Genomic DNA, 15055 nt, shown 5'->3' on the forward strand with positions numbered 1-15055 from the left:
AAAGCACTTAAAATATCAACACAACTTGAATACCTTCAAGGCCGTCTATGACATAGGTGTCGAGATCGAAGATGACCTCGCAAAGCAAAAAGCTACTAACAATAGCAACCACGGTGGCTGGAAAGGAAAGAAGAGCGACAATCCTTCTTCTTCCGAAAGCGCCCACTATAGTAATGATGTTAGTACCTTTGACCATAATGATGTCTTAGCCGTGGACAATCAAGGATATAAAAGGAAACCCAGGCGAGAGTTCACATCCATTGGAATGACCTACGATGCTGCTTTCGATCGTCTCTATGATCGAGGATTAATCAAACCTATTGGCCCTACCGAGGATCCAACACCAGAATCGATCTTCGAGATGGAATCCAAATTCCTATTGCAAGTACCATCGAGGAAACGGTCATACCACCGATGAATGCTACAGGTTTCAAAATTTCATTCAAGATCTCATAGAAGCAAATAAGATCCCATTGCCTCTAGCTAGCGAGAAGACTGGATGATGTCGGAGCAAACAACACAAGACAAGAGGCGAGCTTCAATGACAAGATTTCATAACCTCTTTTTCTATTTCTTTTTCATTTTTTCCTTTCCCCAATAAGTCTAGCATAGGCCTCTTTTCTTTTCCTTTAGATTAACTTTGTAGTCTTTTTTCCTTTTCTTTTAATAAAAATGAGCATTTATTTCCTTGCATATGATCATTTCATTTCATTGCATTAAAAAAAAAAAAAAAAAAAAAAAAAAAAAAAAAAAAAAACCGTGTCGAATTAAGCACAAGGTATACTAATGATTTGAGGCACCCCTTGTAGCCACATCATATCTCCTTTCACCTTTCAAATTTACAATCCTTTCTTCATAAACCACTTTGAGCCTCGTCTAACGATAGACCCTTCTTTTTTAAACCTACATCTACCTAACCTTGGGATGAGATGGCGTGCAACTTATGCAATTCTAAAGAAAGCTTGAGCAAATTCAAAAGAAAGAAATAGCAAAAAAATAAGCAATAACAAAAAAATAAATAAAAGTGTACAAAAGGGTAAGTGTTCCAATGTCTTTGATGTGAATATATCTTCGATAAGAACACGTTTCAGATTGCGTCTCTTATCGAGTGCTCGGTACCGTGCCTGAGAAACATGAATTCCAAGTGAGTGATAGACCGCATGATGAGATTGCCCACACTTATTAAAATAAAATAGATGCTAAAGCAAGAGATGAAAGAGAGCTAAAAAGAGTAGAAAACCTCAAGCATAAAAATACAAATATTCAAAAGCAAGGTTGCACACCTTGGGGGCTTATCTAGGGTCTTGAGCCTTTATCCCCTTCTTCTTTAAACCTTTAGCCTAACCACGTTACAACCCTTAATAGACCTTTTTGAGGTATACACACTTGTGCGAGGTTTGGCTAGAGCTACGTTCGGCCTGATTCCTAACGGATACGTAGGCAACCTCCCATCGAGGTGCAGCCGTAATAAACATGCATTCATATTCACATTCACACACTTACACCATAATCATATCAAGGAATTCCCTTTGCTCATCCCTTTTCACTTAGAGCTAGACTTGGGGGCTTGAACCCTACATCATTAGCTTACCTAGCCTAAGAGTCACCATTATTTGGCTCTTCTAACAATAATATATCTTTTCACACATTTAGCTCTTGCATCCTAACTTTAGTGTCACTATCACACACATCACGCATACATGACCAAATATATTTCCCTGAGGAACCCTTTGTCATGAAATCTTAACACAACGTTGAAGCATGCCTTATCATATCAACATCACTCATCAATCATAATTGTCATTACATAGAAGTATGAAGTGCTTAGCCTCCGTGCCTAAGTTACCCAAATACTTTCATCATGGAGTCAACCATTGAGATTGCCTAGGATGGATTAATCCTTGCACCTTGAGAGATAGTATCAAACAACATTTGACTAAGCTCATTCAAAATGGATCTTCAAACTTTTGATTTTCTTTCACGTCTTTCTTTTTCGGGAGAAAGTCGGTACCCTCCACAATTGACGGAAAATTTTTGCTTTTTTGCTTTTTTTGAGTCGCACAATCACATTACAATGCACACACGAGTCATGTACACATTGAGTCATGTCGTGTCATATCACTTTGATTTGAGTCTAACACATGTGTCATTACACTTCGAGTCGAGTCAACCTCGAGTCAGTCATATCGAGTCAAGTTTATACCTTGAGTCGTGTCAAGTCGATGAGTCAAGAAACATTAAGCCTTAGGTCAACCCTAAGATGGTTAAAAAGATTGGCAAAGTTCTATAGTCAAAATAAATACAGGTGCAGCAGAACAAGGAAGACCCTACTCCAATTCTTAACGCCAGAGATATCTCAGCAACGACAGAGCTCAAAGCCTTTCAGAAAGTTGATTTCGACCTCATGCAGCAATTTCGGGTTCCTTGGTACGCCAGTTAGCCCCTATAAGCAATTTGACATGATTAGTAGTCGTCTCGATTACAATCATAGTAAGTGATCGACCTGACGAAAGATCGTCTCACTTAGCTTAAGCGCCTAAAACACTGGCTCATTACAATCGGTTCAAAAGCAAGCACTTAAACGACAATATTTCCAAATATGGATTGTCGCGCATTCTTTTTAAACGACAAAGTTTTCCAAAAATTGGATTGTCATCCCCAACTGATAATATTTCCAAAAATGGATTGTCATGCATCTTCTTCAACGACAATTTTTCCAAGATTGGATTGTCATCTCTGGCAAAGTTTCCAAGCGTGGATTTTCGTGCTCCTTCTTTGTTTGGCAATTTTTTCCAAGTTCGGATTGTCATCGCTGGCAAGTTTTCTGAAATTGGATTGTCATACACCCAGTTCTCTATAGCAGAATTTCCCAAAGGATTGTTGTAGGTTTCTATTCATCATAAATATCGGTAAAAGTTCCTCAACATGGATTGTCATTCATTTCAGTAAGTGACAAATTTTCCCGAAGTGGATTGTCAGTCGACTCTTTTTTGCAAATGTTCTAAGACGCGGATTGTCAATAGTGGCAATATTTTCCCAAAAGGATTGTCGCATACCGTTGGCAAAATTCCAAGGTGGATTGCTTTCAAGAGTTATATTCCAAGATGTGGATTGTCGATCGTAGCAAAGTTCTTATGAAAGATTGTTACGAAGCATTGACAACTTTTCCAAAGATTGGATTTTGGCAAATTTTCCGAGGTACGGATTGTCGCTTCATTGTGACAACATTTCCAAGGATGGATTGTTACGTGGCATTGACAACTTTCCCTAAATTGGATTGTCATACATCATACAAGAGTTGTGTTGGCAACTATTCCCAAAGAAAAGAGGATTGTCATCACAGCAAAAGCACTGACATACTGGTTCACGAGCAGCAAAGCGCCGACGTACTGGCATAGCATCATTAAACGAGCATTGATCTTTTCGAAGACTATCACAACAGGAAAAAGAAGCTCTTTGTTCAGAGACGAATGAACATCGAAACAACAAGGTTGCATTCCCTAGCTTGCGGAAAGTTGTCACAAACAACTAGAGGTAATTTCGGGCGAAGTTGTCTTCGATCATAGTTCCTAAGGCATGGAAGATGATCATAATGCGGATGAGAATTATTTCAAGAGAAATAATTTTCGATGATATTCCCTTGGACGTGGAATATTATCATAGTGGAGAGGATAGCTTCAGGCGAAGCAATCTTCTAATTTGGAAGCAGTTATAGGCGTAGCGGTTTTCAAGCGGGATGACATTCTCTAGCTTGCAGGAGGTCATCAAAGCAAATCGGTTACTTTCAGAGACGTGTGCTCGACGGTGCAAGATACGCGTTTCTTAACTCTTTTATCTGTTTAACTAATGCTTGTTTTGTAGGTATCGGCGTTACAAGATTGATTTAGGATCGCAGAACGTTTTGAATCATTCTCCGTCCCTATCGATACTTTGACTTTTGTTTTTGAAACTTGCATTTCTCCAAACTTAGTCAAAGTGGGAGCTTCCGTAGACACCCATTTGTGTCTCCCCAAAACCAAACCCAGTGATGAGTGCCTTTCACGTCGAATCCTAATCGAATGAAACGAAAGTGTGGAAAGTCTAATGTTGCGGAAAGTTTTATTTTCTCTTCTCCCTGTTTTTGAAAACTTTATTTTAAGAAAACAGCCAATCCAGTGTGGTTGGTCCATAATATGGGTCCAATAATGGTGTATTCGGATGGGGCTTGCAAAGACCTTTCCAACGATATATTATAAGCCCAATTCCGATGAATATTGAGGAATTTATGGCCAATTTACTAAATTGGGCCTGGTTTGAGTTTTAAGTACGGCCCTATGATCTAGGGGAGGGCCTAATATAATTTATCATTCCTAATGTAATTAGGAATGGTTTTTTTTCTTCTAGAACATTCTAGAAGGTTTTATCATTCTTTATTTAATTAGGACTCTTTAGAGTTTTAATCAGATCAAATAGCATTTTCGATTGAAATTATATTATTTTATCTTCCAGTACGGTAAAATTATCAGATTTTCAAAAACGCGTTAAAATCCTGTTTGGCGTCCAACCCCAGGCCTTGGCGTCTAGAATCAGGATTAGCGCCAGATGCCAGCATTGGCGCCTGGCGCTAGCCACATATCCTGGCGCCAATGAGCCAGGTCTGGCGCCAGGGTGGTTCTTTGGTCTTAAGACTCTGTTTTGATAAATTATCTTTTTTGGACGATTTTCTCTATAAATATCGTATCAAAACTCCGTTTTCATGGACCAATTATCAATATTCATTCATCTACTCTCTCAATCATTCGCCAATATTCACTAAGATTCACCAATCATCTCATTCATCTCTTTTCTTAATACACCTAGCCGTATTCGAAGTTGCCTTCGCCCTAGACGTGAAAGGTTTTAATTTCTGAGGGTTTGGTCCCAAATCTCTCTTTCAATTATTTAATTTAGTTGCTTTGTTTATTGTTTTCCTTGAAGTTACTAACGTGTGTATTTTGTTATTAGAAAGAGGTACGAGGCATCCAAGTAAGTACTTTAATTGATTAATTGATATTATGATGTAGATATCATGTTTATATCGTTATTATTATATTCCTAGTATCATGTCTAGGGTAACTTTATTATCAAGTATGATTAAAAATACGATGCGTCCTATATTCTTCCTAATATTAATTCTTGTTAGTATCATGTTAGGGCTAAAGGTTTGATTTTTAATGCTTAGTGACATGATAGGGTTTGTTATTAATCTTTTTAGTATCATGCCTAGGATATTGCTATGCTTTAACATGATTATTATAATTATGATTGATGAATTATTATTATTATTGTTAATAATATTTATTATGTTGCTTGATATGCATATTATTATTATTATTTTATATTCTTTATTGCTTGATCACCTTTTATGCATGTTAAAGGGAATTGGTACTTGCAACCACGCTTAATAAGATAATTAATAATCTTGTTAGGGTTAATTGTGATTATAAATTCAAATGATCGCCAATAATAGATTTATTTGTGCATTAAATTCAACCAACATAGATTAAACAGGTTTAGGGTTAATTCCTATTGATTGTATGTTAGTCAGAAAGCGCACATGAATACGAGCAGAATAAAGTAGAGGCCTATTATTAGGGCAGGTTCAATCTCTTTTAGGTTAGATTTGTACCATCATCCCCGAACCCTTATTTGGCTCATGACCTTATGGAGTTGAAGATCTCTTGGAACGTTAAGGGGTGTAACCTTCACCTCGTGAACGGTTTACAAGTTCCTTAAAAACTTGTTGGCGAATCTTTTGCTCTATCTTCTTCCCTTTTGGACGCCACCGTACTTTAGTGTATGATCACAGTGGGGTTCAATCTAGTGGGATTTTAAAGGCTTGAAATTATTCCCTACACCTGGCTTCTGGAACCGGGTCCTTGATAGGTTCTATGGGCATGACTAGTCCTTTGTAGTGTAGCTTTTCAAAAGCTATTTCATAACTCATGCCTAGTGGAGTGAACGCTCTTTTTGACCTTTTGATTCGTGATTTAGAGGTGGACGTAGCATGTACTTCATTATATGGGAGAGGAAGAAGAAGGATGGTCGTTCTTCTTTCCTCTCGCATTATTATCTTTCTGGAAGTCATCTTAAATGTCAATGCCTATACTATACACCGCCTTGAAAGTATTCAAGTTGTGTTGGTATTTTAAGTGCTTTGAATACTTCTCTTGGAGATTCTTGATAAACATACTCAAAAATTCTTTTTCGGTGGGCACCTCAATCATCTTAGCGGAAGTTTCCCTCTACTTATTGAAGAAGGAAGTAAAGCCTTCATTTTCTTTTCGTCTTACCATCTCGAGTTTCCTATAATCAGCTTTGACTTAAATATAACACTTATATCTATCAATGAAAGCTTTTACAATAGCATCCCAATTAGAGGTTTTCTTTTTATCAAGAGAAAAGAACCATTGTTGACAAACAGTTTTAAGAGATAAAGAAAACAAGGAATGAAAGATATTCCTATCGATCCCCTTAATGTTCATTATCTTTTAAAAGGCCCTTAAGTGAAGATAAGGATTATCTGTTGCCTTGAACTTAGGGATGTCAGTGGCATTGAAATTCTGCGGAAGAAGCTTCTTGTCCACCGAGACCCCTTGTGAACTGGATAGCTTGCTTAAGCTTTCTTGCATGAGCTGCATTTGTTGTTGCTTGACAGGTTCATTGATTTGAAGGTTAAAGTCTTCAACACCATTGTTAAATTATTCAATTGATTCCTAAGTTCGTTTACTTCTTCTTGACTTGCCATTATCTTTTTAGCTTTCCTCTTTTGGCGAATCGGTTTGTCAAAAAGTAATACTTGAACAAAGGTGTTGTCCTTTATTAATCGCTCTTCTCTCCTTGACCAAGTACTGTGGAAAGGGAAATTAGGAATATTCACTGTTAATTATTTGACTCAAACTCTATTCAACATGCATATATGGAAGAAGTTAAGAAGAATGAATATTGTGATACGGAGAAAGATGATGTAGATGGAGATATATGAAAAATTAGGAATAAAGTGTACCCCCAACTCAAATGACGGAAAAAACCGACTTATGCATGAACCTAAGACATGGTCATGGTGTATATATATATTAGTGGGTGCTTTATTGCGAGTGTAAGTGACATGTTAAGACTCGTGTCATGACCATTTGGATAGACTATCTAACTAGACTCGAACAAAGACTAAGTTAAGACCACACGTATATGCATTAAACTAGACAGGCTATGGTATTTTAGTCATAACTTTTTATATCTGTGACTATGATTTGGATGAAACCAGTGCCAAATTAAAGATAACACTCGGGGCTAAAGAGCCATAGCCTGTAAGACTCATAGTTCTTCCTATAACTCCATCTATGACAAAAACAAGTTGACGCTTGTGCAGTATACGGGAATAAAAATCCGGGTTAACTTAAAGGGACTATGACTCGATTTTAAGATTATTTTTTAGTTCAAATTAATTAAACAAAGTCCCTTAGTCATTAGTTAGTTTATTAAGACTTATTTACAAACACAAGTCAAACCAAACGATTAGTTTATTCACATTATAAGTATGCATAAGTAAGAGATGAACAAGTAGTCAAGTAGTCACAATATGATGCAATGAGTTTGCAACCTAACCATGGCTCTAGTTCTCTAAAGTTCGAGATATGGGTTAGTCAAAGAGGGTCCATGGTTAATTTTCTGGATGCACCGCACAGAAGCCTTACCTTTTGAAGGGTTGGCGCGAGTGGATGGGACACCGCGAGTTAAAAACTCAATTCCATGGTTTGGTGAATTCAACATTCTCGGATGTACCCTTTGTTGCACATAGCGTTGAATCAGGTAGATTGAGCATGAATTCCCAAAGGGTTATGTCCATATGTAGAACACATATGGGTTTTAGAAAAGTGAGAAAAACTCAATCAGGAAGTAGAATCGAGCAATGAATGCTGAAAACTGGTAAAAATTAGAACGCATATTTCTGGTTCGGTATTGAAAGAACTTGACGCCAGCGAACAGAGGCCGGCGCCGCAATTTGGCTCTGGCGCCTAGCGACAAGAGTGTTGCCTGGCGCCAAAGTCAAATACTCTACGCTAGAATCTATTATCTGACGCTAGTTCCTACATCCCTCAGCAGCTTTCTGTGCTCGATAAAATTTTCCAGTTTCGCGCAACATTATTTCGATCCTAGTTGTGAAAGATAGTCCACAAATTTCCTACGTGTAAAAATCCTATGTTTTTAACTCATTACGGATGGTCTTTCCAATGAGATCTTTTTTTATACATATGTCAATAATGTAAATGAAAATTACACACATGAAATACTTAGAACATTTCGAGTCTCAAACACAAATTCTAAATCATTGCCAAAATAAATTTTAGGAATGAAAATAGAAATCCTCCCCAGTGGAGTCGCCAAAAATTATATGGAAAATTTCAAGCATTACCCCAAACTTGAACCCCATTGTGATCATACACTAAAGTACAGTGGCGTCAAAAAGGAAAGAAGATAGAGCAAAAGAGTCGCCAACAAGTTTTAGGAACTTATAAACCGTTCACGAGGTGAAGGTTACACCCCATAGCGATCCAGGAGATCGTCAACTCCAATAGGTCTGGAACCATGATTGGTAGTTCAGGGATGAAGGTACAAATCAAACCTAAAAGAGATTAAACTTGCCCTAATAATAGGCCTCTACTTTATTCTGATCGTAATCATGTGCGCTTTCTAACTAACATGCAATCAATAGGATTACCCTAAACCTGTATATCTATGTCTATTGAACTTAATGCACAAATAAAACTATTATTGGCGATCACTTGAATTATAATCAAATTAACCCTAAACAAGATTATTAATTATCTTATTAAGCGCGATTACAAGTACAAATTTCCTTTAAACATGCATAAAAGATGTGATCAAGCAATAACAATAAATATAATCAAGCAACACAATAATAATAATAATCATAATCATAATAAGCATATCATAATAATAATAATTAAAATAATCATGATCATATTTGTCATAATCATGTTAAAGCATAACAATAATAGCAAGATCCAAGGCATGATACTACCAAGATTAATCACAAACCTTAGCATGTCATTTAACATTAATGATAAAATATATAGCCCCAACATGATACTAACATTATATTAGGAAAAGAATAGGAAGCATCAAAGGAATCACAATTGTTATATTTGATATTAGAAATTATAGTTATTACCCTAAACATGATACTAGGAATCGTAATAACAATCTAAGCATGATTTCTATATCAAAACATCAATAAATCAATTAACGCACTTAATTGGGTGCCTCGTACCTCTTTCTAATAACAAAATACACCTGTAGTAACTTCAAGGAAAATTTAAATCAAAAAATTAAATTAAATAATTGAAATAAAGATTTTGGACCAAACCCTTTGAAAATAAAACCTTTCACGTCTAAGGCGAAGACAACTAAGAATTTGGCTAGGTGTTTCTTGAACTTGTGAATGCGGAATTTTGTATGTAAAAGATAGATTAGAAAAGAGAGAGAGAGAATATCAAGAGAATCTTGAAGAGAGTGGGTGATTTTTGATGAGATTTGATGATTGAAAAAGCAGGTTTTAGGAGGCTATTTATAGAGAAAATGAGCCGGATGTGATAAAAAAACGAATTAGAATTTCCAAAAGAATAAAACACAATCGCAGCGCTAGGGCGCCAAACGCTGAGTGCAGCGCCACACGCTAAGTCTGGCGCCAGACACTAGGCTTGGCGTCCGGCGCTGCAAAACTGTTTTTCCGGATTTTGTTCCTAACATATCTTTTGATCCAGAAGTTTAAATAAGTCATAAATATGTCTTTGGAAAGCTCTTGTAGTCTACTTTCCAACCCAATTCGAATAAGATTAATATCTTTTGTAGATTAAAAGATATCGCCGAAATAGTGGAAGGGTGTTTGTTTTAGATAGAGTTTTGTATTCCATTCATATCTTTTTCATTATAGCTCGGATATAATATTATAATATATCATTGGAAATATAATTTCAAGATCTATCCAACCATAAAAAATTTGGATAAATATTATGTGGTACGAAAATAAAATCTGAATATATTCCACTTTGTACAAAACAAGGATTCTAAAAAGGAGTAGTTTTATTCAATTTCAAAATCTTTGAAACATAATTATCAATCCTAACTCCATTAGGATTTTAAAGAACTTTGTAGAATATTCTAGAAGACTATAATCAATCCTAATAGCTTTAGGAATGATAATTAATAATAGGCCCTCCTCTAGATCATTGGGCCGCATATAAAAACCAAACCGGGCCTAGTTTAGTATTTTGGCCATAACTTTTTCGTTACTCATCAGAATTGGTCTTATAATATATCGTTGGAAAGGTCTTTTCAAAACCCATCCAACTACACCAGTATTGGACCCTTATCATGGAACAATCTAAACAGGAATGCACGTTTTTTCATAAATAAGGTAAGAAATGAAATATTTTAATAAAAACATCCTCATCACTAGACTTCTCACCCTTTCGCTTTGTTCAAAAATCAAATAACGTAGGTATTCATCACTGGGTTTGGTTTTGGGGATACACAAATGGGTGTCAAAACTATAGGTAGAGCATCTAGCCCTCTTAGCTTGACGGAGAGGAACCATTCTACACACATAATTGAAAAATGCTCTAGTGAGTTAGGACCACGAGTCACAAGTATGCATCATGAGCAACAACACTCCAAACCATCATCAAAAACAAACTATGCACATTAACATTTCCATATCAATATAATCAAACTACAATTCCAACAAAGGTGGTGCCAAAAGTATAGTATGGTCAAGCAAAATCATCAAACACAAGTTCATATAATCACCAAAATTTCATCATTAACACAACTAATGAAGGAGACAGTAGGCAATATATATACATTAGTGAGGCTATAACCAAATCAATCTAAACACTCATGAACAACCAAGGTAGAAAATTTATCATAAGTATCAATAGAAATGAGTAAATCATACCTTAGATTGATGAGAGTTTACAAAGAAGTGGAACACAAAGCACTAAAAACACAATTATGCAAAATTGCAAGCAACAAACCCCAAACCAAAGGGATACCTAAAAATCCCAACTTTAGGAAAGTGAAAATCACAATGAAAGTGTTAGAGTAGGGATTAGGAGTAATAAGCAACTAGATGAAGTGAAAAATGGTGAAATTTCAGTAGTAAAATAATGAAGGAAAATGGTGATGATGTTTGAACAAAAACCAAATGAAAATGAAATTAAGAGAAGAGAGAGAAAAAGAGAGGTCGGTGCGCTTAAGGAGCATCAGCAAAGGGTGCGAAGCCGCGCCATAGGGCTGTGCGCCCGTGCCCTTTTGGGTATGCGACCTTTCGAATCTCTTCTCGTAAGCACATCGGTGAGTACAAGGGAAATGATCATGATGAAGGTTGAGGCAAGCAGTTTCTAAACCCCAAGAATGTGGGTACAACATAAGATTTTTATGAGCCCACCATTTGAACCCACCAAACTTCAATTTTTTAAGTATACTTCCAATTCATCAACTTGAGCACTCTTTCTTCAAAATAGGCACCAAAATTGTTGGAAATCCAATCAAAACCACCTAAAAACACAATACAAAAAGAGAAATCAAATAAGAATGGGAACAACAAAAAGAAAACAAAAATCAAGAAAAATAGAGAAAATGGTTAGAAACTCGGGTTGCCTCCCGAAAAGCGTTTGTTTAAAGTCATTAGGTTGGCGTTCTTCACCCTTCAAGGTGGATAAAAAGGAGGCATATCATGAACAAACCCCACAAAAAATCCATCATAATAGCGCTTGAGCCTATGACCATTAACTTTGAATGTTCTTGAAAAATCCAAAGCAGATGTTTCAACTGCACCATTAGGAAAAACCTCTTGAACAACAAAAGGACCACTCCAACGAGACATTAGCTTCCCGGGAAATAATCTCATCCTAAAATTGTAAAGGAGAACCTTGTCACCAACATTGAACTCCTTCATCACAATGAGTTTATCATGCACTTCCTTAGTGCGAGTTTTGTACATGCTTGCACAATCATAAGCATCCAATCGAAGTTCTTCCAACTCATGGAGATCAAGCCAACGTTGCTCATCCGCACTTGCCAAATCAAAATTGATTTTCTTGATAGCCTAATGAGTATGATACTCAAGTTTGACCAGAAATGACAAGACTTCCCATAAACCAAGCGGTAAGGAGTAGTGCCAATAGGAGTTTTAAAAGCCATTCTATATGCCCACAAGGCATCACCTAGCTTATCCGACCAATCCTTCCTATTTCTTGCTACCGTCTTCTTAAGAATCAATTTGATTAGATAGTTAGACACTTCGACTTGCCCACTAGTTTGAGGGTGATAGGGGAGTACGAAACGTTAATTAACTCCACGTTTTTACATCTTGCGGAAGGCACTATGCACAAAATAATATCCATTATCACTGATAATTGCCTTTGGGATGCCACACCGTGGGAAGATTATCTTCTTGAACATCTTCGTTGCTACCTTATGGTCATTTGTAGGTAAGGCAATACCTTTCACTCATTTTGACACATAATCGACGACAACAAAGATATATTCCCATATGAAAAGGACCATGAAATCTATTTCCCCATAGATCAAAATCTCCAACTCTAGAATGGGTTGTTGGGGCATTTCGTTTCTCTTTGAAATGTTTCTGGTTCTTTGTTATCGGTCACAATTCTTGACAAACTTCCAAACATTCTTGAAGAGATTTGGCCACCATAATCCGCATTGCAGCACCTTCAAAGCCGTATTTGAAACACCTATGTGACCCCTAGTCGGATCCGAGTGACACATCTTCAATACACTAGGCAACTCCTCATTTGGAACACATCTCCTCAATAACCCATCAACACCCCTTTTATATAAAATCGGTTGATCCCAAACATAATGCCTAGACTCCCTTTTGAGCTTCTTTCTTTGATTCTTGGAAAATGAAGGAGGAAATTCCCCAAGAGCAAGATAGTTCACCAAATCGGCAAACCATGGGAGTTCCTTCACATCTATAGCATACAAAGAATCATCTGACATTCTATCTTTAATGGGAAACCCATCATCTTTAACTTGAAAATCCTCAACCCTAGATAGATGATCCGCTACCACATTCTCCGCTCCTTTCTTATCTCCCATCTTAAGGTAAAAAATTTGAAGCTCTATCACCCAACGAATTAGTCTTGACTTTGATTCCTTTTTTTCAAAATGGTATTGTAGGGCCGCATGATTGGTGAACACAATTGTTTATGACCCCAACAAATAGCAACGAAATTTTTCAAAGGAATGAACAATAGCAAAGAACTCCTTCTCCGTTGTAGTGTAATTCCGTTGAGCTCCATTTAGAGTCTTGGACATATAATAAATCACATGAAGTTTCTTATCAACTCTTTGACCTAAAACTCCTCCAATAGCCGTATCACTTGCATCACACATTAACTCAAATGGAAAATCCCATCTTGGAGCTTGAATAATTGGTGTGGAGATTAGAGCTTTCTTCAACTTATTGAATGCCTCCAAACACTCGTCGTCGAATACAAACTCGACATCCTTTTGAAGAAGATCATTGAGGGGCTTTGCAATGAGTGAAAAATCTTTAATGAATCTTCTACAGAACCCGGCATGACCCAAGTATGATATCACAACTATCACATTGACCGGAGGTGGCAACTTTTCAATAACTTCAATCTTCTCCTTGTCAACCTCTATGCCCTTGTGGGAAATTTTGTGCCCAAGGACTATTCCTTATTCAACCATGAAAATGCATTTTTCCCAATTTAATAGCAAGTTGACTTTCTCACATCTTGCCAAACACTTTTCAAGATTTTCAAGGCATGCTTCAAAGGAAACTCTACCTACGGAAAAATCATCCATAAACACCTCCATCTCCTCCTCCAACATATCTCAAAAGATACTCATCATACACCGTTGGAAAGTGGCAGGAGTATTGCAAAAGATGAATGGCATTCTCCTATAGGCAAAGGTACCATAGGGACAAGTAAAAGTAGTTTTCTCTTGGTCATTAGGATGAATAGGAATTTGGAAAAATCCCGAGTAACCATTAAGGAAACAATAGTACTTGTACCTTGTTAGTCTTTTAAGCATTTGATCATTGAAATGAAGGAGGAAGTGATCTTCCTTAGTGGATGTGCTTAGACGTCCATAGCCTATACACATCCGCGACCCGGTGACCGTCCTTGTTGGAATAAGCTCACCTTTTTCATTCTTGACGACGGTCATGCCCCCCTTCTTTGGAACGACATGAACTGGTGAGACCCATCTAGAGCTTGAGATGGGGAATATGATTCCCGCATCTAAAATCTTCGTAATATCTTTCTACACTACCTCCCCCATTTGGGGATGTAATTTCCGTTGTCGTTCAATAGAAGGAAGGGCACTCTCCTCAAGGGTTATGTGGTGCGTACATAAAGATGGGCTTATACCTTTGAGGTCATCAATATAATGGTGTAACCCAAAGAACCTTGGTGCTTTCTCAAAACACCGCATAACGCTTGATCTTGACTCTTACTCAAAGATGCACTAACAACCACGGGGTAAGAAGAATTTGGGCCTAAGAATTCATACCTTAGGTGTGATGGTAAAGGTTTAAGCTCTACCATAGGAACACCTTTACCTTCCTTGATCGAAGCTGCTAGCAAAGCCTCTTAGCTTGAGATTTTCATGCAAATTTGCTCATCACGTCCCTCAATGCTTCCATCTAACAAGTTCTCATACAAATCCATGTCCTTGCTAGAAGCACCTATCTTTTTTTTTTACAACAAAACACACTCAAGAGGATCATTAGTTGTGAGCAAGTGCTCATGCATTGAATGTACAAGATTATCTAAGATTTCAACTCTTATGCAATTATCAAGAGATGAAGAAGGATATTTCATACTTTCATTCAAATCAAATGCAACTCCCTCATCTCCAATTTTAAGTGAAATCTTAGCACTTTTGACATCAATCAAAGCACCCAAAGTAGCACGAAATGGTCTACCAAGAATAATAGGAATTATAGAATCCTCAT

General features: G+C 37.0%; 1 protein-coding gene across 1 annotated transcript; it reads right to left on the reverse strand.

The window, feature by feature from the left end:
- Positions 1-12699: 12699 nt before the first annotated feature.
- Positions 12700-14532, reverse strand: LOC145640209 (uncharacterized). The gene is made up of 3 exons (XM_081691511.1): positions 14469-14532; positions 13396-13769; positions 12700-13164 (listed from the first exon to the last, which is right to left on the reverse strand). Exons 1-3 carry the CDS (start codon positions 14530-14532, stop codon positions 12700-12702), a joined length of 903 nt encoding a protein of 300 aa, XP_081547637.1.
- Positions 14533-15055: the final 523 nt, after the last annotated feature.

This window comes from Chenopodium album, chromosome 7, assembly GCF_948465745.1.
Source record: "Chenopodium album chromosome 7, dcCheAlbu1.1, whole genome shotgun sequence".
NCBI classification, from domain to species: Eukaryota; Viridiplantae; Streptophyta; class Magnoliopsida; order Caryophyllales; family Amaranthaceae; genus Chenopodium; species Chenopodium album.

Bases quoted from the DNA above. Each gene is read 5' to 3' on its own strand.
- LOC145640209 (XM_081691511.1), bottom strand. From the start codon at position 14,532: ATGCGGTGTTTTGAGAAAGCACCAAGGTTCTTTGGGTTACACCATTAT. The intron at 13,770-14,468 runs GTATAAGCCCAT...TGGTTGAATAAG, and splicing joins TTATATTGATGACCTCAAAG to GAATAGTCCTTGGGCACAAA. The intron at 13,165-13,395 runs GTGATTTATTAT...TTTTACCTTAAG, and splicing joins GAGTTGATAAGAAACTTCAT to ATGGGAGATAAGAAAGGAGC.